This window comes from Anolis sagrei, chromosome 2 (genome assembly GCF_037176765.1).
Source record: "Anolis sagrei isolate rAnoSag1 chromosome 2, rAnoSag1.mat, whole genome shotgun sequence".
Classification (NCBI taxonomy): domain Eukaryota; kingdom Metazoa; phylum Chordata; class Lepidosauria; order Squamata; family Dactyloidae; genus Anolis; species Anolis sagrei.
In genome coordinates, this window is record NC_090022.1 from 17,478,007 (window position 1) to 17,504,838 (window position 26,832).

The 26,832-nt window shown below is 43.1% G+C and overlaps 2 protein-coding genes across 2 annotated transcripts; one reads left to right on the forward strand and one right to left on the reverse strand.

The window, feature by feature from the left end:
• The first annotated feature begins 9,319 nt into the window (after positions 1-9,319).
• LOC137096344 (E3 ubiquitin-protein ligase TRIM7-like) lies at positions 9,320-24,828 on the forward strand. Its single transcript, XM_067465503.1, has 7 exons — positions 9,320-9,838; positions 16,772-16,867; positions 17,280-17,510; positions 18,992-19,014; positions 19,325-19,443; positions 21,298-21,342; positions 24,096-24,828. The coding sequence occupies exons 1-7, from the start codon at positions 9,320-9,322 to the stop codon at positions 24,611-24,613; spliced, it is 1,551 nt and encodes a 516-aa protein (XP_067321604.1). The 3' UTR covers positions 24,614-24,828.
• Positions 11,772-12,704, reverse strand: LOC137096315 (zygote arrest protein 2.L-like). The gene is given in 2 exon segments (XM_067465459.1): positions 11,772-12,232; positions 12,234-12,704. Coding segments are annotated over 2 exon segments (891 nt in total). The 3' UTR covers positions 11,772-11,812.
• Positions 24,829-26,832: the final 2,004 nt, after the last annotated feature.

Genomic DNA, 26,832 nt, shown 5'->3' on the forward strand with positions numbered 1-26,832 from the left:
AGATCCAGGAATATAGGGTCTGTCTGAAAGGGCCCTACGTCTATAGACAGACACACATACACATATAAATCGCTGTCAGAGAGAAACACAGATATGTTATGCATGGACACTTTACTTTATTCCATATCCTAGGCACCTTATATTAAGACATGTTCATTTAGGCTTTCATCTTAATACTCAGTTATTTATAACCAAATATAATCTCATCAATTGCTTTCAAGAATCAAGCAAATCTGGAGCAAGTTTCATTATATTAATAGAATGTAGGTATGTCTCATATCTATCTTATTTGTCCCATATCTATCTTATCTGTCCCATTTTAGGATGGCATGTCAAGGCTTTTAGGGATGTAATATCTTGAAGACAAAGGACAGCATCACATGTAGAAGTTTCCCCGTTTCTACACACACATTTCATAGTGTTGATTATTTTATGCACTGACAGTATCCTCTCCTCCATGACCTTTAATTGAAGTAATTTTTGAGGTATGAAAAAAACTTCAGGATTGGTTTTCCGGGAAGCCCCACATTTTCTCAAAATTACTACTCATGTTTCCAAAAACAGCTAGCGCACTACTTTATAACTTCTATATAATTCCCTTTTAATTTTGTGTTGTTCGTGTTTCATCACCATAGTACGTCTACAGAGAACAAATACCATTTGGGCACAGTTCAGTAGAGAAATTGAGAAATGGTAGAGAAATGGCTGCTTCATTAAAGAAATGGTTGTTTTAATAGAGAAACAGCTGAGAATGCAAGTTCTCTTTTCACTCCGGTTTTACATCAACTGGAGCCAGAGGTCCAATTTTCATATTTTTCCTTTTTCTGCTGCAAACCAAATATTTCCTTTGCTGAGAAATCTGCAACCCATTGTAAAAAGCTGGAGTGTATTTCATCCCTTGTGTAATGCTCATGCACTATTTGTTGCTTACTCTAATTCTCATTATCCCCCTCTATCCTTTTTGTGTCTGCGTTCATGCATGTGTAATATGGTGAACTTTGCATAAGGTGAACTTTATGTAATTTTAAGTAACTCCCATAATCCATCCACAGACACGAATAATTAACCTTGACAGTACTTTAAACTGGTATTTGTATAGAATCGCTATCTGTTTCTTTCATTCGTAAGCCCCCATTTTAATTTTTGTGCGCCTTCTGAAAGCAGCCACCATTCTGAATTGGTGTTTTTGTTCTGCCTCTGAAAATACAAAAGTTTTCAATCCATTGCCTCCAATGGGTCCAGTTCCCCAGGCTCCAGGCTCCCCTTCCTCTTCCCCTTATTTCCCCACACATGGAGGGGCACACATACCGCTCATAGCCCACCAAGTTTTATAACAGCCTCTAACTTCCCCAGGAGCAGCAGCAGGAGGGAGGGAGGGAGGCAGGGCAGGGAGCGCCATTTCTCCCGGCCAAATGTCAAAGATGCACCACCACATCACACAGCCCACCAGTGCCCAGTCCCCCTTTTTCACTTTCTTCTTTACTAATAAAAAAACAACAGCAAGCCAATCAATTTGTGTCTAAAGCTTTTGCAGGAGCCAGCAAACAAGTATTGTCCCCTTATTAAAAACACTGATCCACTGGGGAAATGAAATGATCTTTTTTGAAATGCATTGTGACAAATCTAGCCAATGCTATTATTGTGGGGAAAAACATGCTTTTGGAACATATTATTTCATGTTTTAGTGGTTCAGAGCAGGTCGGTCATCAACATCAGCCTCACTGCTTCCGAAAGGTGTGGTGGAGATGGTGGCAGAAGCTTCTCAAAAGGGCAATAGAGAGGGTCAGGGACAAAGGGAGAAGAATGGCTTTAGATCAAGGGGGGTGGTCACGTTAGGAGTTTGGGAGGTTTTCCTTTTGGTTAAACAGCTATTACAATAATATAATTATCTTTTTAAAGGATTCTGAGAAGAAAAAGAAAGGAGGAGGAAAAAAGGGTGACAAAGGCTCTCTGAGAAAATAAAATATTTACAAATATTTTAAAAGGAAAGGAAAGAAGGAAAGAAGGAAAGAATGAAAAATACGCGGCACTGAGCAAAGAGCTCTTCTCCCCAAATCACCCAAGCCTTGTGTGCCAGCATCAACACCCAGGACAACCCACCCTGCCCATTCAAAACTCCCTGTTCCTTTAAATAAAAGTAAAAAGAATTAAATAAAAAGGAGAAATAAATTATTAGTTTGTTCCCATCTTTATGTCTTTAATATTTATTTGTTATTCATTTTCTTCTAAATGTCTTCTTTTGGCCGCTGGCCGCTCATTTCCTCCATCTTTTCTTCCTCCCTTCTGAGGTGAGAGTAGGCAGAGAGTACAGCTATTTTGAGAGTAATGTCTGAGTCCAGGATTCAGGAAGGGAACATTGGCATATTTGGCAAATCTATCCCCATTTTAAGGAAAGGTGTGAAAGTGGTATCTGATGGCATAGTGTCCATTTTTTGCCAGGACGGGAAGGCTAAAAGGAAAAGTTTTAAAGTACAATAATGATGACAATACAAGGGCTCATTCCTTGGAAAAAAGAGAGAAGGGTTCCCGATCAGTCACACATTTTGAGCTGCAGGAGGGGGAATTATTTGTTGGGGAAGATACAGGCATCTCTGTAGCTGCTTCATCTTCAAGCCTTTTTCAGTTGGAAGATTTTGGCACTTCATTTGCAAGAGGCAACTAAAATATTAGAATGTCTAGCATTTCTGATCAAGCAAAGCCTGAGGATCTTCCTCAAGAGGTTGCTTTCCAGTGATGGAGGCAGAAACATTGTCTTTCCAGTGATGGAGGCAGAACCTGGGGCGACTGTTTCCCTTGGTAAATGTTGGAGCCATGAGGTAAATGTTGGAGCCATGGGGATGTTTTAAAGTATTTGTTAGAACTCCCCGCCCCCCCCCTCCCCAAACCTTTCTGTTCCTTTTTGTATTCCATATTGCTTCAGTTCTAGGTGAGTTACTTTCCTATCATCGGCTGTAACATGTACTGACGAACATGGAAGTCAGGTTCCTGGGCATCAAACCATGGGAGGACGCTTCCACCTCTCTTGCTGAATAGCCTAAATTATTCCTATTTGTTACAGCATAATTCAGCCAAAAGCACTTTGAATGGGTTTTATGGTTATGTTGTCGAACATAATACCTCACCTCACAATGATTTATAGTTTCCCAAGGGCGCAAAAATTGTAAAATATGAATTCTTTTTTTTTTAAGTCTGTATATGTTTGTTGATACACATCAGCAGAGGTTCAGAACAGACTGGCAGCAGTGGCTTCCCCACAAATACTTTTTTGTTTCAAACCTTAATAAAATGTATCCTTTCGTTTCAATTTTCTGCCTACCTTGTAACCTTTAATTCTGTTTCTTCTCTATGTGTGTATATATTATATAAAATGTGTAATTTATGTCAAAACATAACCAGACTAGTCTCAGAGCCACCCCTCTGACACACTTCCTGAACAGGGAAGGCTGGGATAATCCCACAGCTTTTCTTGGTCAGAGCAATAATCAAGATGTATTATTTATTTTATTTCCAACATTTCCACCCTGTCCTTCTCAACCCCTGGAGGGGCCTCAGATGGCAAAACATGAAGAAAAAAACATCCAGGCATCCCTTGGGCAATGTCCTTGCAGACAGCCAAATCAAATCAAAACATTTATTTCGGTCATTGACCAGCACAGGAAATAGTGTCACATTTCCATACAAACCTGGCATGTTTGGTACATTAAAAATATAAATATCTATATATATAAATTTGTTAGGGGCATCCAACGAGGAAACAAAACTCAAAACCCCCCCAACGAAACTTAACCAAAATTCCCATGCCCATAACACAACCCACAAGGTACAAACATATCTACTCAAAATGAAAAACAACACAACAACACACTCACAAAACGGCAAAACAACAAAACTCAAAAATCCCCCAATGAAACTTAACCAAAATTCCCATGCCCATAACACAACCCACAAGGTACAAACATATCTACTCAAAATGAAAAACAACACAACAACACACTCACAAAACGGCAAAACAACAAAACTCAAAAATCCCCCAACGAAACTTAACCAAAATTCCCATGCTCATAACACAACCCACAAGGTACAAACATATTACTCAAAATGAAAAACAACACAACAACACACTCAAAACGGCAAAAAAACAAAACTCAAAAAAACCCCAACGAAACTTAACCAAAATTCCCATGCCCATAACACAACCCACAAGGTACAAACGTATCTACTCAAAATGAAAAACAACACAACAACACACTCACAAAACGGCAAAACAACTGAGCATGCGCATTGGCGCCCAGCCACAAGTTCCCTGGCGCGCGCACATGCCCTTCCGGCCAATGTTCCCTCTGCGGAAACCATGCCCACTCCAAGCCCCGCCGCGCCGCTTCCCGCATACGCACACACCCCTGCCGCACACACACACACAACCCCACACTCCATCACTCCCCCCGCCGCCGCACACACACACGCAACCCCACTCCCCCCGCCGCCGCACACACACACGCAACCCCACACTCCATCACTTCCCCCGCTGCCGCACGCACACACGCAACCCCACTCCCCCCGCCGCCGCACACACACACGCAACCCCACGCTCCATCACTCCCCCCGCCACCGCACTCACACACACAACCCCATGCTCCATCACTCCCCCCGCCGCCGCACACACACACACGCAACCCCACGCTCCATCACTCCCCACCCCAATCTTATCTCCTTTTACTTCACGCCACCTCCAAACCCCACCCTGCCCCTTCCCGCCCTGTCAAAATCTAGGAAAGACAGGAAGGAAGGAAAGAAGGAAGAAAGAGAAAGGGAGGTAAAGAAAAAGGGGGAAGGAAGGAAAGTTAGAGAAAGAAGGAAGAAGAAAAGGAAAGAAAAGGAAAGATGGAAGGAAAGAAAAGAGAGACAGCAGAAAAGAAAGAAAAAGGGGGAAGGAAGGAAAGAGGTAGAGAAGGAAGAGGAGAAGGAAAGATGGGAGGGAAGGAAGGAGGGAAAGAAGGAGAGAAAGAGGGAAGATTGGCCACAGCAACACGTGGCGGGTAAAGGTTGTTATTTCTATTATTATTATTATTATGCTATTGTTCCTATGAGACCCTGGAGGAATGGGAGAGGTGTCAGGTCCCAGAGGCAATGCATTGCATTATTGTTATTGTTATGATGGTGGTGAAATAAAAGGAAATAAAAAGAGAAAGAAGGAAGCAAACAGGGAGGGAAGAAAGGCAAAGGAAGAAAGGGGGAGGGAATGAAGGAAAGAGAGAAGGATGAAATCAAGTAGTGAAAGAAAGAAAGAGGTAGAGAAGGAAGAAAGGAGAGAAAGGAGGAGGAAAAGGTAGGGACCTCTCTTTCATAATAGTCCAGATATCTACCTCAACTTTGATAAGTTTTACTATAGGCCACAGCAACGCGTGGCAGGGCACAGCTAGTAACTACTAAAAACACAATATCGGTGAGGGAGCAGAAGGGGAAACAGGGTAAAAACATACAATGCCCAGATCCATCACCAATTATAGATTCAGGGAAGAAGATTACTGGACACACAGTTGACTTTTGGAATTAGTCATTCCCTGGCGGATTTTGTATGCTGCTGCACAGAACTTTGCGACATTGTAGGTTGTAGCTGAATTAATATCTGCAAGTAGCAGGGAGGTATAAAATTGTCCTGAATGGCCTGGGTACTTGTATAACAGAGGTAAGATAAGCCTGGCATGGTTATCCCTGTAGAACGGGCACTGGAGGAGCACATGTTCTATTGTTTCTACAAGACCCGAGTCACAGGGGCAGAGTCTCTCTGGGAAAGGGATCTTCCGGTAGCGGCCTTCGAGTACAGCTGATGGGAGAGTGTGGCATCGAGCCAGGGTGAAAGCCCTTTGATGAATAGGAACCTCTAGGTATGTTAAATATGCCATAGGGGAGGCAAGGTATCTGCTGTCTTCACTGATAAGGAAGGTTGGAGCCGAGGCCAGATCTAGTTGGTACTCTGTGTCTGTGATACGTTGTTTAATAAGTGCTTTGGCTTGATTGTAATCCATAGCTAATAGTAGACCTGGAGAAAATCCCAACGAGGAGATTTTGGATGCTACCGCCTGCTTCCATGTGGATTGGAAGTCATCCTCCGTGGTTAGTGGGGCAAGGCCAAGGGGTGCACGGGACAGTCTGAGCCAGAGGTTAAGTATGGCCACCCACACCCTGGCCTCTACTCTCATAAAACCCGTCTCTAGTCGCAGGGTGGCATTAGAAACGCATTTAGGTACCTGCAAGGCCGATCTCAGAAACTTGGACTGAACCACCTCTAATGGGGCAAAACTGGGGAAGGGGCCCAGCTGAGCACCATACAAGAGTTGGGCTAATGACTTGGCTTCAAACAGCTTGAGCGCTGCCGGTGTGAAGTGGCCCCCTCTTGTCCTGAGATATTTAAGAATGGCAATTGAGCTCCCCTGCGCGGTGTTGGATACAGCCAATTCTCTCACACCAGAATTGACTTGCAGTTTCTCAGGTAGCTCCTGACATAAAAAAAAGACATATCAATACTCCCCTTTCCGTCCACTATTGATATGAATCAGGCTTGTGTTTACAACTTGGGAGTAAGTTAGATGCCACCCTGGATTTAAGTATTTAGCTGTTGTGCCAGCTCCACTGGCTGCCAGTCCATCTCCAAGCCCAATTCAAAGTGCTGGTTTTGACCTATAAAGCTGTATACGGTTCTGGCCCAGCCTACTTGTCCGAACCAGGCCCGTAGCCAGGATTTTGATTGGGGGGGGGGGTGAGTTTGTTTCGGGGGAGGCTGAGTCTGAGTGAAAGAGGGTCTACCCTAGCAAACCTTTTGTATCGTTACCCCAATACCCCCATGCATATGGGATATATTGAGTATATGGGATATATTGAGTATGGTGAGCAGATCATGATATGAATAAACATAACAGTTTAAATAATGCACCAGTAAGGCCTTTTCACGAACCACCATGAGAATTTGGGGGGGGGGGGGCTGAAGCCCCTCAAGCCCCCCCCCCCTCCGGCTACATGCCTGGTCCGAATACATCCACCCCTAATTCCCATCTCAAAATCTAAGATCATCCAGGGAGGCCCTGCTCTCGCTCCCGTCAATTGCACAAATGCGTCTGGCGGGGATGAGAGACAGGGCTTTCTCGGCGGTGACCCCTCGCCTATGGAACACACTACCAAATGAGGTAAAATATGCTCTCTCCCTCCTGGCTTTTAGAAAGAAATTAAAATCATGGCTTTGGGACCAGGCCTTCGGACAGTAGATGTTTGTAGAGTTTAAAGGACATGGACTAGAATGACAATACGACTGGTGAGACTGTTTTTATTATTTATTGTTTTAATGATTGCTTATGTACTGTCTAATTATGATTTATGTTTAATTGTGGTTTTATTATTGTGGTTGTTATGGTTTGGCATTGCGTCAGTGTCCAATGGCACTGAAGTTTTGTCAGTTATGTGTAAACTGCTTTGAGTCCCCCTAAGGGGTGAGAAAAGCGGTATAGAAATACTGTAAATAAATACATAAATAAATAAATAATTTTAAATCTTGTATTTTGGGAACAAAAATAAAACAATTTTATTCACTACTTTAGGTGTGAATTTAATATTTCCCTGTAGCAAAATGCATATTTCTGGTTATATACCATATTTTCTTGTACAAAAATGAAGGTTTGAGGTTATATATATATATATATATATATATTTAACTCTCTTTATTTCCAAACCTACTACATTATAGGAAATACTATACTCCATTATAAGAAATACTATGGAGCTCCCAGTGGCGCAATGGGTTAAACCCTTGTGCCGGCAGGACTGAAGACTGACAGGTCGGAGGTTTGAATCTGGGGAGAGTGCGGATGAGCTCTCTCTGTCAGCTCCAGCTTCCCATGCGGGGACATGAGAGAAGCCTCCCACAAGGATGATAAAACATCAAAACATCTAGGCGTCCCCTGGGCAACGTCTTTGCAGACGGCCAATTCTCTCACACTAGAAGCGACTTGCAGTTTGAGGAAATACTCAAGTAGTAGGTGTAGATGAAAGAAGGGAGAACTCTGTGGGTTTGCAATGGTTAGTGAAAACCAGGGACAGAGTTTGTGATGAGGAGATATTGGGAAAATAGATATTTATTGATTGATTTATGCATAAAAATCATATGTACTTTAAATGTATAGGAAAATCTAGTTCCCTCTGTGTAGCTAACAGGCAAGCAAGCTGCTTGTCTCCAAAAGGGGCTGAAGAGGAAGGGGGGTATGCATTCCAGAAGAGAGATAAGACACGGGCTGGTACGAGAAGGCCCCCTCTAAGTAAGAAGCCTCTTGACAAGGCAGAGGGCCCCTTTGATGGATGACGGTAAGCACAGCCAAGAGGGAGGAGGGACACAGACATGCTTGCTCTCCAGCTAGACACACAGACATGCTTTTTGCATGTTGGAGGGGGAACCTGATATTCTTATGATGCCAGGATGACGTAGGGATGATGATGATTGTATGAAGATGTATGTACTAGTATGTTCTTTGTCTACTTGATTCTGAAACCTATAAAAGGCCAGTCCGCACCTTGATCGCGGCTGGTGTGATTAGAGGTGACTCCACACCAGACTCCAGCTGGGTAAATAAACGTGCTTTAAAGTCTCCAGACCTCTCTCTGTGTCTCCTTTCATCAAACCGCTCCTGCTACAACATTTGGAGTTTCTTTGGGGGGGGGGGGGGGTCCTCTGGAATGGCAGGAAATTATGTATCCTGTCCCCGAAGGATCTTACAAAGCACTCTGGAAACAAACTCAAACTCTTGCCAATCAGTTCTGGAGACGCTGGAAGGCAGAATACCTGGCTCAACTCCAGAGTTGCAGGAAGTGGAAAGACTTTAAGCCCAACATCCAAGTTGGAGACATTGTACTGATCAAAGACAAATCTTTACCTCATTTCAAGTGGCCTTTGGCCAAAGTTATAGACCCACACCGATGAGGCATAGATAGTAAACAGCCTGGGAGAGGTTAAAAAAGGTTTTTTTTTCCTACAGAGAAAGTACAGTTAATTAAAGTCAGGTACCAGTCCATTGAGGACTAGACTAAGAAAGCCTTGAAGTGTTGTTTGAACCATTGAAGATTTGTTGTTTGTTCCATAATAAAGACTTCGTTGTATTATTAAAGACTCTAAAGACCATCACTTCAGAAAAATCCCTGAGAACCACTCTTTGAGGCGCCCTGGCTTTTCCTATAGAAAAGATAGCTGTTACAGGCCCAGCGTGCGACAGAACAAATGTGCTTTATCTAGAAACATGTTCTCCAAGGTGTTCCCTCCCTGTTAAGTGCAGATGTTGGTATGCTGAGGGAATCATTAACAAGAAATGCTCTGCAGGTAAATGCAAAGGAAAGAGAAAGCAATTGCATAATTTGTAAGTTAGACATGGCTGCTGCTCCAAGGGCACAGGATCTCTTGCGAGATCTTTGTGAAGAAGCCACTTGTCCTGTTTGCCTGGATTATTTCAAGGATCCTGTGATCTTAGACTGTGGGCACAACTTCTGCAGAGCCTGCCTGACCCAGACCTGGGAGAAGTCAGGCAACACAGAGACCTCCTGCCCTCAGTGCAGAGAAATTGTTTCACCAGAGAACCTCAGGACAAATCTGCAGCTAGCCAATTTTGTAGAAATAACAAAGAAACACAGTCCTCAGGGGCCCAAGAAGGCAAAAGGCAAGGAGAGAGTCTGTGAGAAACACCAGGAGCCCCTCAACCTGTTCTGTAAAGATGATGAAGCCTTCATTTGTGTGGTGTGCGACAGATCCAAGGAGCATGTGGATCATCGAAAGATTCCTCTGGGAATAGCTGCTCAAGACTACAAGGTAAGAAACACTTGTGGAGTTTGAGGAGGGAAGGAAATGCCTTTGGAAGCTTCCTGGGGGCTCCTATGAAGATACACTTGCATTAGAAAATCTTATCACTGGGCTCAAAATATCAGTTTCTTGTCTGAACTGGATGGAAAGCTATTATTAACCAAAAAGGTATATATTGAAATAGGTATGTGTGATGATAAAATGGAATTTAGTCACTCTTGCTTCCCACCTTTTATTAATGGGTTAATCTGTCTAGAAGCCTGCAAATTATAGGATTCTAGTAAAATTATATCTCTCTGGAGGACACCAAATGGAGGAGGTGAAAACAACATTTCTCCCTGCACTTCGGGCTGCCTTGAAACACTGCTAAAGTGGCTGCCAGTCTGTCCTGTTTAGCACATCTAGTGGGAAAATATGGAGTTTATTTATAAGGAAAGTGAAGTTCCCTTCCTCTTATGCAGAAGTAGATAAAAGTCGTATAGGATCTGTATTGCTAATGTGGTTATTTCACATCCCATATTGTGTATTAAAGAACTGAAATTAAATTGTAATTTCTAACCCATTTTATAAGTAACTTGTTTATGGCTCCAAAGTTTTCTAGTAACTTATATTTTGGTCCCAAAGAGAAAAAGACAGACACTCCTGCACTGTACATAGTGGGTGGCAGTGGGCAAACATATTTTTCAACTGCTCACTTTCTACCTTTCTATAGAATCATAGATTTGGAAAAGACTCCAAATGCCACTCAACCCAACCCCTTCCACGTAGGAACACATGATTAAAGCACTCCTGACAGATGGCCAATCCATCCAGTGTTTAAAAACTTCCAGAGAAGGAGACTCCATCACATTTTCAGACAGCAGCCTATTCCACTGCTGAACAGCTCTGACCATCTGGAAATTCTTCCTAATGTTTAGGTGGAGTCTTCTTTTCTGCAATTTTAATCTATTGCTGATTGTGTCTAAGTCTCCAGAGCAGCAGAAAACAAACCTGCTCCTTTCTCAATATGACGTCCTTTCAAATGTTTAACCATGGCTTTCATGTCCCCTTTTACTGTTCTCTTCTCTGAGCAAAACATAACTGACTCGTTCCTCAATCTCTGGACATGTTCCAGCTTGTCAATGTCCTTCTTGAATAGTGGTGCATAGAGGTGGACATTGTGTTAATCTAGGTAAGGCCTGACCAAAGCAGAAGATAGTGGTACTATTATTTCTCCAGATCTAGGCACTATATTGTACTCCTCAGTTCTCTCACATATGGGTCAGGGGCCTTTGATGCGTCCCCTGACAGGATGTTCCCCCTTCCATTTTGAGTGACTGAGCTGGAAACATTTAGAACTGAGGTCACTGGTTCTACAAAGGTGATTATAAGATGCTTAATTTTTTTGGTATTGTTAAGAGTTACTTTTTTATTCTCAGCTGGGTGAGGGGTGTGTGAGTGCTCCTCACCTTTGCCTACTGCAGCAATGAGTGGTATCAAGCCATGGCAGAAGTTTCTTCCTCCAGCTCTAAAGAGAAACATGACCACACAGCTCATAAATATGTCCACAAAAAAGAGAAGGCCCAGTTGTCACCAAGGAGGAGGAGAAGAACTTCAAGGCCTTTGCCAGCCTGTGCATGGCTCAGGCCAATTCTCTGCTCTTTGGCAAAAAGGGCCAAAGAAGCTGCCGAGTAGGAAATGGAGAAGAAGAAATAATGACTCTCAATAAAGGTGGATGCATTTGGGGGGGAAAGAAATAAGCAAACAAAAATCTCACAGCTCAGGTCAATATTACCATTTGTGATGAACAATCTGGCCAGAAACAGTTCTGGTGGACTCTGTTGTTACCTACTTGGCTTACCAGTTCAAAGGGCAGTCATAAACAGTACGAAAAGAATACAGGCAAAGAAAATAAAAGCCTAAAGTCAAACCCATGTTATAAAAGCAGTAACAAAGTGCATAGTGCGAAGTGCAAGAAGAGTCCACATTAGAAATCAGAGCAGGTTATATAATGTATTTGAAGCTGTAGGTGTTGTCGCAAGACAGTCTCTTGCCTTTACAGCGGCCACACAGCTCTTGGCGATGCAGCCTCTTGAGGTCAATGTGCCTTTTCTTCTGCGGACAGGAGCAACGGGTCTTTGAACAGATATGGCACTGAATTGCTTCCACTTTAAAAGGATTGAAGCTTTTCTGACATTTACGGCAGAGCTGTTTGAAGTAAACCTTGTTTGTTCCAGAAATGCACCACACATAAGCACTTTCCCATCTGCTCTTGCAGTCTTTGCAATGGAAATAACCATATTTCTGTTCTAGAAACTGGAAGGTGGTCTGGCTCCTTCCCTCGGCGTCCCCGCCCTTCCTGGCAGCCTCTCCCTCCCCCTTTGGGAGCTCGTCTCCCTTTCCAGGCTCCTTCTCCTCCTCCTCCTTCCTCCTCCTCCTCCTCCTTCTCCTTCTCTTTCTCCTCCACTGCTGCTGCTTCTCCTCTTTCTCCTTGGCGCTGGGTCTTGGTTTCTCCTTCCTCAGGGCAGGGGAAGTGTCCTGCGGTGAAGAGGGGAGAGCAGAGGGGCTGCGGGCCCAGGGAGCACTGGACGGCGGCATCGACCCTGGGGTTGACCTGGACGCCGGCCTCCTTGGTGTTGGCCCTCCGGGGCCGCGGGTTGGCCTGGCTTAGGAGGGCCTTCAGCTGAGCCCACTTGTAAGCTTCCAGTGGCTCCGAGGGCGCAGGCGGTGGGATGTGACTGCTCCCTCCGCCCTTGTTCTGCTTATAGTTGGGCTCATTCTGCTTCGAGGGCGGCTGGGGATGGAGAGACCTCGGGGCCGCGTTGTGGCTGCTGGCCGCCAAGGGCACCCCGTAGCCCTGGTAGATGCCGTAGGGCGGGTAGACAAAGCGCTCCATAGCCCCCAGCCCGAAGGTGCAAGGCTTCACCCCTGAGGGCAATAAATGCAGTAGAATTATAAGTATATATATATATTTAGAGCATGTCAGCTATCAGCTACTCGCATAAGAATGCATGGATGCCTTTCAAATGAAATGATGTGTCATGAAGGAGCAGTGTGATAAGGAATCAGTTAGATGTCAGACTGTCAACCACTAATTTTGGCTTGATGATGTATGGTTTTAACAAATAATAATAAAAATAATAATAATAATAATAATCCAATCCAGAGCAGAAGGGAAAACTGGCAAAAGAAGGCTCTCCATGGGCAGTTCCTGGGGAAAATTGAGACTCAAATTGACAAAGAAAAAAACATGGCTGTGGCTCACAAATGCAACTTTGAAAAAGGAGACGGGGGGCCTGATTCTGGCAGCCCAAGAACAAACCATTAGAACAAATGCCATCAAAGCCAGAATTGAAAAGTTGACAACAGATCCCAAGTGTAGACTCTGCAAGGAAGCAGATGAAACAATATATCGCATCCTCAGCTGCTGCAAGAAGCTCGCACAGACAGACTAAAGCAGAGGCAGAACACTGTTGCTCAGATGATTCATTGAAACTTGTGCCACAAATACCATCTGCCTGCCACAAAGAACTGGTGGGATCACAAGCCAGAAAACGTTACAGAGAATGAACATGTCAAGCTACTCTGGGACTTCCGGGTTCAGACAGACAGAGTTTTGGATCACAATACTCCTGACTTCAGGATAGGTGCAATATGCTCCCTCCTGGATGTTCCTGTAACCAGTCTGGCTGCCATACTTTGAACCTACTGGAGTTTCTAAACTTGGTACAATGATAGCCCAATGTAAAGTGCATTGCAGAAGTCCAGTCTCGTGATTACCATTGCGTGCCATGCCATCTTTAGGTCCTTAAGTCTTTAAGCACAGTGCCTCCAATTCACACACCTCCCAGATATTCTAGAAGGATAACAAGGTCAATGGTATCGAAAGCCACTGTGAGATCTAGAAGCACCAACAGCATCCCACAACCCTTGTTAGTGTTAAGATGGAGATTTTCCACTCAGGTAATCATAGCAGTACCAAATACAAATCCTGCTCTGAAACCGGTTTGAAATGGGCCAAAGAAGTGTCTATTATCCAAGACTTCCAGGTGTTGGAGGGTATCTGCCTTCTCAATCATCCCCCCCCCCCCCACCAAAAAAAGGTTAAAGGCTAGTCTGTAATTATTAAGATCTAGCGGATCCAGGGAGGGCTTCTTCAGCAGTGGCCTAACTACTACTTATTTTAAACAGGATGGAATATTCCCCTCCTGAGAGATACATTCATGATTTGTTGTATTTGAGATTGTATTGCATCTCCTCCCTGGATGACCAGCCAAGAGGGGCAGGGATTAGGAAAGCAGGTTGTTCTTCCTTGCCCCAGCAGATTGTCCATATCAGTGGACTCAGAGAACAGAGTACCAGCAGACTGGAGGAGTCTCACAGTCAGGAAGTTCTTTCTAATATTCAGATGGAATATCCTTTCTTGTAGTTTGAAGCCATTGTTCTGCGTCGTAGTCTCCAGAGCAGCAGAAAACAAGTTCGCTCCCTCTTCCCTATGACTTCCCATCATGTCTCCTCTCATCCTTCACTTCTTCAGGTGAAACATGCCCAGCTCTTTAAGTTGCTCCTCATAAGGCTTGTTCTCCAGAGCCTTGATCATTTTAGTCAACCTCCTCTGGACACATTCCAGCTTGTCAATATCTTTCTTCAACTGTAGTGCCCAGAATTGGACACAGTGTTTGTGCCGTCGCACACTGGGCCTGTGGCAATGTCTATTTACAGGACGTGTTTTCTGTATGCCCAGTGAGACGCTGGGGGTGCCTCAGCTAAAGGGTCCCTTAGGTTTCCCAACACAAAGTTCTGTAGAGGCTCAAAATAAGTTCAACAAAGTTCTTTATTAAGGCTTAAATCTTCAAAGAAATGCATTAAATGCTTTATAACTCTGAAAATCTGGTAGCATTCTCAATCTACCCACAAGGGACAGGCAACTGCTTAATAAACTGTTCCTTTTCCTTGGGGAAACCTTCTGGCCCCTCCTTGGGCAAATCTTCCTTTTCCTTACTGGCGTGAGTCCCCTACTCCTGGCTCCAAGTTGCGTTATGGATTGCCCGAGTGTCCCTTACCAGATAAGGCTTTCTGTGGATCTGGCAAGTTGGTGTCCTTTAGATATTCCACGCAGGTTGTGGAACCATTCCTTTTGCCCAGCAAAGCTGGCTGTATTTCCCTTTTCCCCCCAGCGAAGTTGGTGTCCTTTAGTTTTCTCCGCGAAGACTGTAGGAACTATTTCTTTAAACCCAGCAAAGCTGTGCTGTATTTCTTAGTAGAGCTGTGGAACTCTTTTCCACAGTAAAGCTGTGGGGCTATCTCCTTTTTTCCCCAGAGGAGCTGTGGAGCTATTTCTTTCTTCCCCTAGCGGAGCTGTGAGAAATGAAACCTTTTACAGGTGTGTGAGAGAAGCCCATGTGTCCTCTCTGTAAGGTTTCAAACTGCTAGACTGAGCTAAAGGTCCCCTTTTCCCTCCAAACCCGGGAAAAGGGGCAGATCTAGAGGCCCCAACGATAACTGATGGGTCACTAGCTCTATGGTTGCAACCTGAGGGAAGCTACCCTACTGCAAAATGCATGGCTTAAATGAATACATGCAAACTAACAGTGTAAGAAAAGGAAATTCAAACTCCTGGCACTGCCGTGCCAGCACAGTGTCCCAGATGTGGTCTAACCAAGGCAGAATACAAGGATAGCATGACTTCCCTGGATACTATACTCCTATTGATGCAGGCCAAAATCCCATTGGCTATCTTTGATGCCACATCACATTGTTGGCTCATGTTTAACTTGTTGTCCACGAGGACTCCAAGATCTTTTTCACATGTACTGCTTTTGAGCCAGGTGTCCCTCCATTCTGTATCTTTGGATTTTATTTTTCCTGCCAAAGTGGAGTATCTTGCATTTGTCACTGTTGAACTTCATTTCGTTAGTTTTGGCCCGTTTCTCTAATCTGTCAAGATTGTTTTGGATCCTCCTCTTGTCCTCTGGAGTATTGGCTATCCCTCCCAATTTGGTGTCGTCTGCAAACTTGATGATCCTGCCTTCTAACCCTTCATCTAAGTCATTAATAAAGATGTTGAACAGGACCGGGCCCAGGACGGAACCCCGCGGTACTCCGCTTGTCACTTCTTTCCAAGATGAAGAGGAAGCATTGGTGAGCACCCTCTGGGTTCGTCCATTTAACCAATTACAGATCCACCTAACCATAGTTTTGCCCATCTCACATCGGACTAGTTTGTTTGGCAGAAGGTCATGGGGGACCTTGTCGAAGGCCTTACTGAAATCCAGGTACGCTACATCCACGGCATTCCCCGCATCTACCCAGCTTGTAACTCTATCAAAAAAAGAGACCAGATTAGTCTGGCATGACTTGTTTTTGATAAATCCGTGTTGACTATTAGCGATGACCACATTTGTTTCGAAGTGTTTGCAGACCACTTCCTTAACAATCTTTTCCAGAATCTTGCCTGGTATCGACGTGAGGATGACTGGACGGTAATTGTTTGGGTCACCCTTTTTTCCCTCCTTGAAGATTGGGACCACATTGGCCCTCCTCCAATCTGCTGGGACTTCTCCCGTTCTCCAAGAACTCTCAAGGATGATTGGCAATGGTTCAGAGATTACTTCCGCTAGTTCCTTTAGTACTGTTGGGTAGTTCCTTCAATGCTCTTCGGTATTAGATGCATTTGACTATCTCTAGATGTTTCTCCTTTTTCCGTATCCCATTGATTTTACTCAATAAGCGTTAAAATAGAATCAGTGATGGATGACAAGACAGAAGGCATGCTTTTCAGATTAGTAGATGATACCCCAGATGACAGAGTCAGAATCCCAAATGACTTTTCAGATTAGAGAGCTGGGCTAAAACTAAGAAAATGAATTTCAACACAGAAAAATGTATGGCATTGCACTTGTGTATGTGTGTGAAATGTGGCTGCTACCTTGCAATGAAAACTGAATGTTTGTTTCTCTGTAGGTTTTGATGGATCTTCGTCAGGATGATCTGGTGAAGAAGAAAGAAAAGTTTCTGGAATATAAAGCAGAGACAGAAAAGGAAGCCCAAAATCTACTTGTAAGTATCAGAGTAAACGTTATTATGGAAGGATAGCAACTTAAAATGCAGCTTCATCACATAAATTTTTGGATGGTGTGAAGACTGATCATGAATCCCACACTGTGACCTTGAGTGAGTCGCCAATTCTTAGCCTCAGATGAAGGAAAGGCCACTCACCCTCTGAATGCATCTTTTCAAGAAATCCCCATGACAGATTCATCCTAGGGTCACCATAAAAGGGAACTGACTTGAAGGCACACAACAACAACAAGAAGAGGGAGTTTTATCTGATTGTTTGCCATGAACCCTCTGTTGAAATTCCTCCTCCTACACAACCATTGATGTGCCAGAAGCCCTCTCTATTCTTCATTTCCGCAACTGTATTTTAATGTAACACTCATTTACTTGTTTTTCTTTCTGCTCACTGCAGAAGCAGGCAAAAGCAAAAATTGAAAAAACAATGGGAGAAATCACAGAAATACGGCAGTTTCTGGGAGAACAGAAGAAACATCTCTGGGCCCAATGGGAGGAGCTGGAGAAGCAGATTGTAAGGAAAAGAGATGAACACTTGGTCTTACTTTCCCGGGAACAATCTTCTCTGGAAAGTCTCATCCAGGAGATGAAAGAGAAATTTCAGCAGCCACCAGCAGAACTGCTGCAGGTAAGACTGGGCAAAAGAAACTAGATGTGGCCCAATGGAAACCTAGATACAAAACTGCAATATTTTGGAAGTAGTTGTTTTGGCATGGACAAGATCCATTACAAAATATCTGCTCTTGGGTAATTATGGAATCAACTAGGCATTGTTTTGATTAATCACGGCGGCCTGCATTTTGCATCTGCTCTGATGTTGCTCTAGAGCAGCGGTTCTCAACCTAGGGGTTGTGACTCCTAGGGGGATAGATTGGCAGTTTGAGAGGGATCGTGCTGCCACCTCCTTCGGCCTCGTCTCCTCGGCCCTGCCTCTTCCTCCTTGCACCTGGAACATTCCTACCTTTCCTGGCCTAGTCTCTGGAGGGGAAGAGAGGAAGGAATAGCCTGGTGCGAGGACGATGTGGAGGAGGAGGCGGAAGTGGAGGAGGCAGTGGGAAGTGGCATTTGCAGGCCTGAGCAATCCCCTCCACTGCTTGATTGATAGGCCAATCTCTGGAGGGGACGGGACGGGATGGGATGGGATGGGGCTGCCAGGGACCCGCCACTCAGGCAGAGCCAGCCAGGTAAGTCAGGCTCAGCTAGCAGGGTGGCCTGTCTCCGTGTCTCTAGGGCTTCCACTCCCAGAGAGGCACTTGGTGGGCAGCTCAGGGCTGGAGGCATGGGGAGGTCCAAAGACTCCATCACAGGCTTTGCTGCTCATTCAAAGGTATGGCCGTGTTAGTCAGGGATTTCGGGGTGCACAGGGGATTCCACCTTAGGCTGGTTTGACACTGCCAGATAATGCAGTCTGGACTGCAGTGTTGAACCATATAGGGCACATTGAACTATATTGAAATGCTGCATGTGGTCCATACTGCAAATATTTGGCAGTATGTTGTTGTTGTTGTTACTGTTGTTGTTGTTGTTATTATTATTATTATTATTATTATTATTATTATGTATATTTATACTATACCCCACTTTTTCTCTCCACAAGGAGACTCAGGCTGGATCTACACTGCCATATAAAATCAAGATTATCTGCTTTGAACTGGATTACATGGCAGTGTAGATTTATAATCCCATTCAAAACTGATAATGATTTAATAATCTGGATTATATGGTGGTATAGATCCAGCTTCAGCCTCGTGAGAGAGTGAAGTGGGTAGCATTGCTAGGCATCTGGAGAAGTCGATTTAGGAAATGGTCTATAAAATGAGGAAATGGTCTATAAAATGTATGCGTTTTCTCAGGCTAGATCTACACTGTCCTATACCCCAGGTTCTGTTCCCAGGTTATCTGCTTGGAACTGGATTATAAGAGTCTACACTGCCAGATAGTCTGGGATAAGCAGATAATCTGAGATCAGGCAGTCCCCAAGTTACAAACAAGGTTCTGTGGAATTGTTCTTCAGTTCAATCTGTATGTAAGCCAGAATAGGTTTGCTTTCTCATCCAGCGAAGAATCAGAGCAATGACATCCCTCTTCTTTTGTTCTTCTTCCCTCTAGGATGCGAGGACGCTCTTGCAGAGGTAAGTGGATCCCAGTCCTTTCCGTTAGACATAACAGGTGGACACGGTGAGCCTCTGATGCTCCGTGGAAGAAAATGAAGGCCTCTAACATGCCACAAATAAAAATATTGCCTTTGTTTTGACATTATGGGACTTGTCCCATAGCTAGTGTCACTGCCATAGTGAGATCTCTAATTGTTTGTTGTATTTGTTTACTCAGCAATATTTATCCTGAAATGACAAGCTCTTCCTGTACCTTAAAAAAAAAGTAATTTTCAGGAGTGGCTCTCACCCCCCCCCCCCCCCCCAATTGTTCCGTTTTCTCCACCAGGTGTGAGGAGAAGCAAACTTCCGAGAAGCCAGTAGCTTTCCCTTCGAAGCTAAAATGGAAGATCTGGGAGTTTTGTGATCTAAATTCCTTTCTAGTTGCTGCCTTGAAGCCATTCCGAGGTAAAGAGTGTTTCCACAAGGAATTATGCTGGTTTCTGCATTGGCCCAAAAGGGAATATGGGGAACTCTTATTTTTGTTGTATTCTCATCACAGCTTGGGGAAGAAGCAGTGGGGCTTCTTTCTCCAGACACAGGCATTGTTTTTCTTTTTCTTTTCTTTTTACCAGAAGGATAAATTGTCACAGTTTAGTTCTGTGACAATTGCAGTCAACGTGTGTGCGCACAAACACATGCAAAGAGCTACCACTACTACTGGTTTATATGCATTTACAAGGATTACTTCAGTTAATGCACTAGATTTGTTTCTGGGTGTTACTTCTTTTAATAGTAAGTTTGGTCCCAGAGGCAGAAACAATGTGGAAAAAATAGGGATGGGTGCCAACACCACAGGGGGAAAAGAAGAAGCATTTATCCTGTTACAACAAACTGATAAATCCAAATGAACAATATGCACATGTGAATTGAAACAGATAAATTAAATACTCTTTCCTTTAGTACATGAAGATATTTTGAGCCTTTTATTTATTTATTTATTTATTTATTTATTTACTGCATTTGTATACCACCTTTCTCAGCCTGTAGGTGACTCAAGGTGATTAACAGAGTAAAATTCAATGCTTACACTATCATAAATATAATAAAATATTATATATAATAAAATTAAACGTATCAATAAAATATAAATTCATAGTGTCTCCTTGTTAAAACCGTTGTCTGGTCATGTTCCATTTTCCCATGTCAGTTATTCTGCATTTGGAAACACTTGTTCCAAAAAGCCACATCTTGACTTTTTTGTGGAATGTTAAAAGGGAGGTGTCTGATCTAATATCTATAGGGATATTATTCTAGAAGCCCTTTCAAGGTGTCTGGCAAAGTGGATCCAGGAATTCCCATTTTTTCTTCCCTCATTTCTTATAATTTCCACTTTGGTGATGGAAGCTCCCCTGCTCCCCCCTCTCTCCCTATATTTTGCTGTTCAGGCATGATGCCTGGACAATGATTGCACAACTTAATTGTAAAACATAACAGAACGTCTTGCTGAGGGAGAATCATGTCATAAGTCAAGTGTAGCCCTGCCTCCTTCAGCTTGTACCATTCTTCCAGTATAATAAATGAGTATTTGTTTTGAGTTTCTTTTTAAACCTTTATTGCCAGTGTCTAATAGTAAACCTAATAACAAACTTTTATTTATACCCCACCACCATTTATTTATTTACATTATTTATATCCCGCCCATATCAGCCCGGAGGCGACTCATATCAGCCCGGAGGCCTGTTGAAAGAATCAAGTTTGTAGTTCTTTCTGAAAGTACTGTAGTGTGGAAGCTTGCCTAAGTTCTTTGGGGAGGGGATTCCATCTCCCATAGGGACTCCGGGAGGCTTACAAATAGCACACATGGTGCCACACCACATATAAAATAATACAGTATATCAACATTAAAAATGCAATAACATATTTAAAACCAGACATATAAAATTGACAAAAATAAAATATAGCAATAGTCATTTATTAAAAATCCATGCAGTCACTTTAGCCTTCCCTGGCTAAAGAACAGTCTGGCTGCTATCCTAAGCATTATCAAAGGCCTGTTGAAAGAACCAAGTTTGTAGTTCTTTCTGAAAGTGCTGTAGTGTGGAAGCTTGCCTAAGTTCCTTGGGGAGGGCATTCCAGAGCAGGGGGGTCACCACTGAGAAGTCCCTCTCCCTCGTCCCTACCAACCACGCTTGAGACGGAGATGGGGCCGAAAGGAGAGCCTCCCAGCAGTTCATAGGGGGAGATTTACTGTGAATTGATATTTTTTCTGAACAAGATGATTTGGTGCCTAAACTTATAATATGTTTTGTTTTATTTTAGTTGCTTTCCTAGATGCTGTGTCACCTGGGCTAGAGCTTCAGAAAGGTAAATTTCCAATGGTGGACAAAAGTCACAGGAGGGAGGGTGCCATTTGCCTGGTGGCATTTGACTGAGTCAATGATATTTTCCCCTCCATGTCCACTCTTCCTATTCTTTGGGGAGGCTGTTGGTTGTAACTTCATGGATCAACACCAGGGATTTTTACAATTTTTTTAAAGAATGTGTGTTTTGCTGAGGGAATTCCATGGTTTGAAGCGCAAAATATCTCCTCTGAGTTTTACAAAAAATAAAAAAACTCTTACAGCTACAATGTTACAGTGTAAAAGAAGCATGGTCCTTATGCAATGAAATATCTCTAAAACAATTATTAAAAAGAGTGAATGGAGGCTAAAAGAATGATAGGCTAATAACATGATACTCATTGAGTAGCAGTCCTGGGGAAAAAACCAATTCAAGTTAAAAGAGCTAAAATAAAAGTAGTCAATGATTCATTCTAGGAGTATTTTTTTTTTTAGTAGTGTGATTGATTGACAATCGGAGCAACAGTTTTAATTAATGAACAGATTAATACATCATTTTGAGTAGAAAACAAACGTAACGGAACACAGCAGCCACATTGCTGTCTGAAGCAACTTTTAAGGAGCATATGTCCTCTTTGCTGAAACAACTACCACTCCATTTCCAATCAGAATCCAAATTGCTGGTGACCTTTAGCAAGCCATGTTTGCTTGGGTCCTTACCACTTAAAAGTTTTTCAAGGTTTGCTTGCAGGCTTTCTCCCCTCCCACTGCCATTCCAGGCACAATTGGGGAGGACGCAGGGGAGGGCCTTTTTGGTGTCTCAAGTAAATAATGAATACCACTCAGAAATGGGGGAACTCCAGACAACAAGCAACCAAGGGCCCTGGGTTGTTGTAGATTTTTCAGGCTATATGGCCATGTTCTAGAGGCATTCTCTCCTGACGTTTTGCCTGCATCTATGGCAAGCATCCTCAGAGCTAGTGACACAGAGTGAAAGGCCCATTAACACCTCCCAAACAAAGGATGCCTCCAGGAAACAAAGGCTAGGCTACTTCTATGCATATATCCTCACTGATTGACTTTGCCAACTTTATGGCTACTCAAATGCTAATTCAAGCTTGCTAACTGCAATTGTCCCATTTGCTTTAAACAGACAAGGGCTCTTTCTCCCACCCTGGGCATTCCACAGGTGGGAGGAAGAGACACACATTCCAATTGCCTCATGGCCAACAGAACCTCTGAAGAAGCCGGCCACAGATGCAGGCAAAACATCAGGAGAGAATGCTGCTAGAACATGGCCATATAGCCCGAAAAGCTCATAGATTCCGGCCATGAAAGCTTTCGACAATACGTTATACATCTTATTTTATTATGTTTTAAGCTTCTTTTTAATGCTGTTTTTTCAATCAAAGTTGCATTTACTTATGTTTTAACTTTTTATTAAGAGTTTTTATGTTGTGTTTTTCAAATATTGTATGCTGCTTTGAATCCCATTCTGGGAGAAAGTGGAATATACATTAAAGAAATAAATTGAGTATAATTTGTGCTTTGAAGGGTGCTTCTACACTGTAGAATTAAAGCAGCTTGACACCACTTTATGCCTCAATGCTATGTAATACTTGGTGTTGTAGTTTCACAAGGTCTTCTGCCTTCTCTGCCAAAGAGTGTCTCACCAAACTACAGTTCCCAGGATTCAAATCATGGAGCCATGGCAGTTAAAGTGCTGTCAACCTGCATTCATTCTGCATTTTAAATGCATCCAAGAATTTTTTTCAGAGTGCACACAGACCCCAAAAAACAAACAAGATAGATTCTATAGGTTTGTTTTTAAGTTGAATTTGTGTGTAAGTCGGAGCAGGTACATAAGTGTAGCTCCAGCCATATTATGGTATTCGTTTTGCTCTCTGCATTCCTGTTCAGAAGATTTCACCTCACTTTCTGTCCCTGGGATACTTGGATTTTGAAAAATATGACCTGTGGAAATGAGTATTGGTGAGGAAGTTTCAGTGGAGACCCCTTTCCCCCATGATCATAACTCTTTCAGGAGTGAATGTCTCTCCTGAGGGGTAGATTTCTCTCACTCCCTGTTGTGGAGATGCAAGGACTCCTCTCCCTTTAAAGATTCTGCAAAAAAGGGAGTTTCAGCAGCTGCTTCTTGTCGCAGAACAAGGTGACAGTCAGTACCTGCTGACATGGTCTCTTCTATACAACCATTACAGGGACAGAGGCCCTTCTTGTTCCAACAGCCCCACAGTGGGTTAAACCCTTGTGTCGGCTGAACTGCTGACCTGAAAGTTGGCGGTTCGAATCTGGGGAGCGGGGTTAACCCCAGGTTCCCTTGCAGGGACATTACAGAAGATTCCCACAGGATGGTAACACATCCGGGTGTCCCCTAGGCAAAGTTTCTGCAGACAGCCAATTCTCTCACACCAGAAGTGACTTGCAGCTATCTCAAGTCACTACTGACACAATAAAAAAATTCAAATGAGATATTATCATATGCATTCCCTCAAAATATTAATTGCAAAAGAAGAGAAGAAACCAGCAGTATTCAGTTTTCTAGACAAAACCCACACAAGTAGAGTTTGAACCCTCTCGTGATGGAAATACTGATTTTATAACAAGTAGTCTTTATCACAATTATAAGAAGGATGTTTTATTGTGAGTTGAATGAAGTTGATCCTGTGGTGTGTAAATCCTTTCTATGCCAGTTCTTCTCGCAGCTCATCCTGCTTCTCTTTGCTTTTCTTTATTTCTCTTTCTCTCTGTCTCCAACAGCAAATGTCACTCTGGATCCAGATACAGCTTATCCCTGTCTCATCCTGTCTGAGGATCAGAAAAGTGTGAGATACCAAGACAAGTGTCAAGACCTGCCTGACAATCCTCAGAGATTCAGTAATCGAACTTATGTGTTGGGACATGAGGGATTCACATCTGGCAGGCATTTCTGGGAAGTTGTTGTGGAAGGGAATGAAGACTGGGCTGTGGGGGTGGCCAGGAAGTCTGTCACGAGAAAAGGCCCTGTTAACATCACTAGTGAGGATGGGATCTGGGCCGTGGGCAAGTGGGGAGGTAGCTATGATGCTACCACTTGGTCTTCTCGTACTAATTTCCTGCTGAGTGAAAAGACCAAGCGGGTCCGAGTCTGCCTGAACAATGCTTCAAACCAGGTGGCCTTTTATGATGCTGATACGGGAGACCAGATCTGCGTATTCTCAGATATCCCATTCTCCGGAGAGACTGTCCTCCCGTTCTTTTATGTGCATGAAGAAGGCCACCTCAGAATTTCACCATAAAGCAGGCAAGCCTCTTTCATGGGACCTGTTCTCTAAACTTGGATGATAATATAAGGAGTTTATTAAACCCTTCTTGGAAAAGTGGTTTTAAAGTAAACAATGTTTTATATTTTTTTGAAGATGATTTCATTGCTTGTATTCTGCCATGAAAGCTTTTGAGAGAGAATCGCCCTCACATGTTTGAATTAATAAACATAAATTTTACAGAACTCAAATATATATTTTTCATTGAGTGAGTCTGTTTTCTGTTTCTCCAAAGGCCCCCAAGGAGGTTTCACAAATCACAGTCTTCAAAACTCCCTTTGATTCAATCAAGTCATACTTTCATTCTCCTTTCACATAGGAGCCCCCAGTGGCGCAGTGGGTTAAACCGCTGAACTGCTGAGCTTGCTGACCGAAAGGTCGCAGGTTCGAATTTGGGGAGGTCCCGCCGTTAACCCCAGCTTCTGCCAACCTAGCAGTTCAAAAACATGCAAGTGTGAGTAGATCAATAGGTACCACTCTGGCAGGAAGGTAACAGCGCTCTATGCTGGCCACATGACCTTGGAGCTGTCTACAGACAACGCTGGCTCTTCAGCTTAGAAATAGAGATGAGTACCAACTCCCAGAGTCAGACACAACTGAACTTAATGTCAGGGGAAAATCTTTACCTTTTACTTCACATAGCATCCTGTCTCTTAAAGAAACAGAAGTCTAGGTCTTCTGGACCTACAAACCTATTATGAGGCTGCAGCCCTGAGTTGGGTAAGAGATATACTGTTTTATTATATTTATATATTTTAAGTTGTAATGTTTTGGATTGTGAGCTGTTTTGAGTCTCTGGAGGGAGAGAGAAAGCACAATATAAATAAATATTATTATTATTATGAATAATAACAATAATAATGGGAAGAATAAGAGGATAATAGTCCAACCATTACCTTCAGGAATCATCGTAATATTAGGCAAAAGGCATCAGGAATAATATGGAATAACATTGAAAGGGAGGGGGGGTGAGGTCAAGAGTGTGGCAATAAAGGACCAGAGCATCACTGAGGAGGAGGAGGAGGAGGCTGAGGCCCTCTCACAAGAGGTTGCATCTCGACCCTGATGGCACTTTGAAGCAATCTGTCTCTTTTATTATGGTGCCAGCAGAGGAGGGAAGAAGAGAGTGAGGAGGAGTGGGGAAGAGGGTCTTGGCCTCATGGTATCTGCATCCCCTCACAGGAGGAGGAGGATGAGAAGGAGCTCTTCAGAGTGACTCAGCCCCGCACCTGCTTTGCTCTCTCTATCTCGCTCCCTCACATTTCCTCAGAAATCCGGCACTGGGCATGTGAGATAAGATGGGCGGGGCTGTGGGCATCATTGGAGAAGGGGAAATGGGGTGGCATGTGCATGCACTGTGTTGTCTTCTACTTTTTTTGGCTTAGTAAGTTCTTTTGCTTGTTTTATTTTTTTATGATTGTTGGTCACCCTTGGGGAGTTAGGCATTTTGTGGCCGAATAGGGTGTCATTTCGTTCAGCGGTTTTGTTGTTTACTGCATCCTAAATGAACAGAATATATATATCTCCATAATAATGGATGATGGAAAAGGATGTTGTAGGCTACACCCTATTGATGGACAAAATATTACTACTGAATGACAGTGACTCTTAAGTTGTGGATTTAGTATTTCTAAATATGTTATCCAAATTGTTTTTGTTTTCAATTTGATTCTGATCAACTTTAACTTTTTTGAAATTCAGAATGGCAGGATTATATACTGAAACAAATGCGGTTCCCTCTCCTTTTCTTTATACTTTGGGATTGAAGGTTTTTGCCACTTCTCAGCTAACAGAAAGCAGAAAACCTGGGATCAGATCCAGGAATATAGGGTCTGTCTGAAAGGGCCCTACGTCTATAGACAGACACACATACACATATAAATCGCTGTCAGAGAGAAACACAGATATGTTATGCATGGACACTTTACTTTATTCCATATCCTAGGCACCTTATATTAAGACATGTTCATTTAGGCTTTCATCTTAATACTCAGTTATTTATAACCAAATATAATCTCATCAATTGCTTTCAAGAATCAAGCAAATCTGGAGCAAGTTTCATTATATTAATAGAATGTAGGTATGTCTCATATCTATCTTATTTGTCCCATATCTATCTTATCTGTCCCATTTTAGGATGGCATGTCAAGGCTTTTAGGGATGTAATATCTTGAAGACAAAGGACAGCATCACAT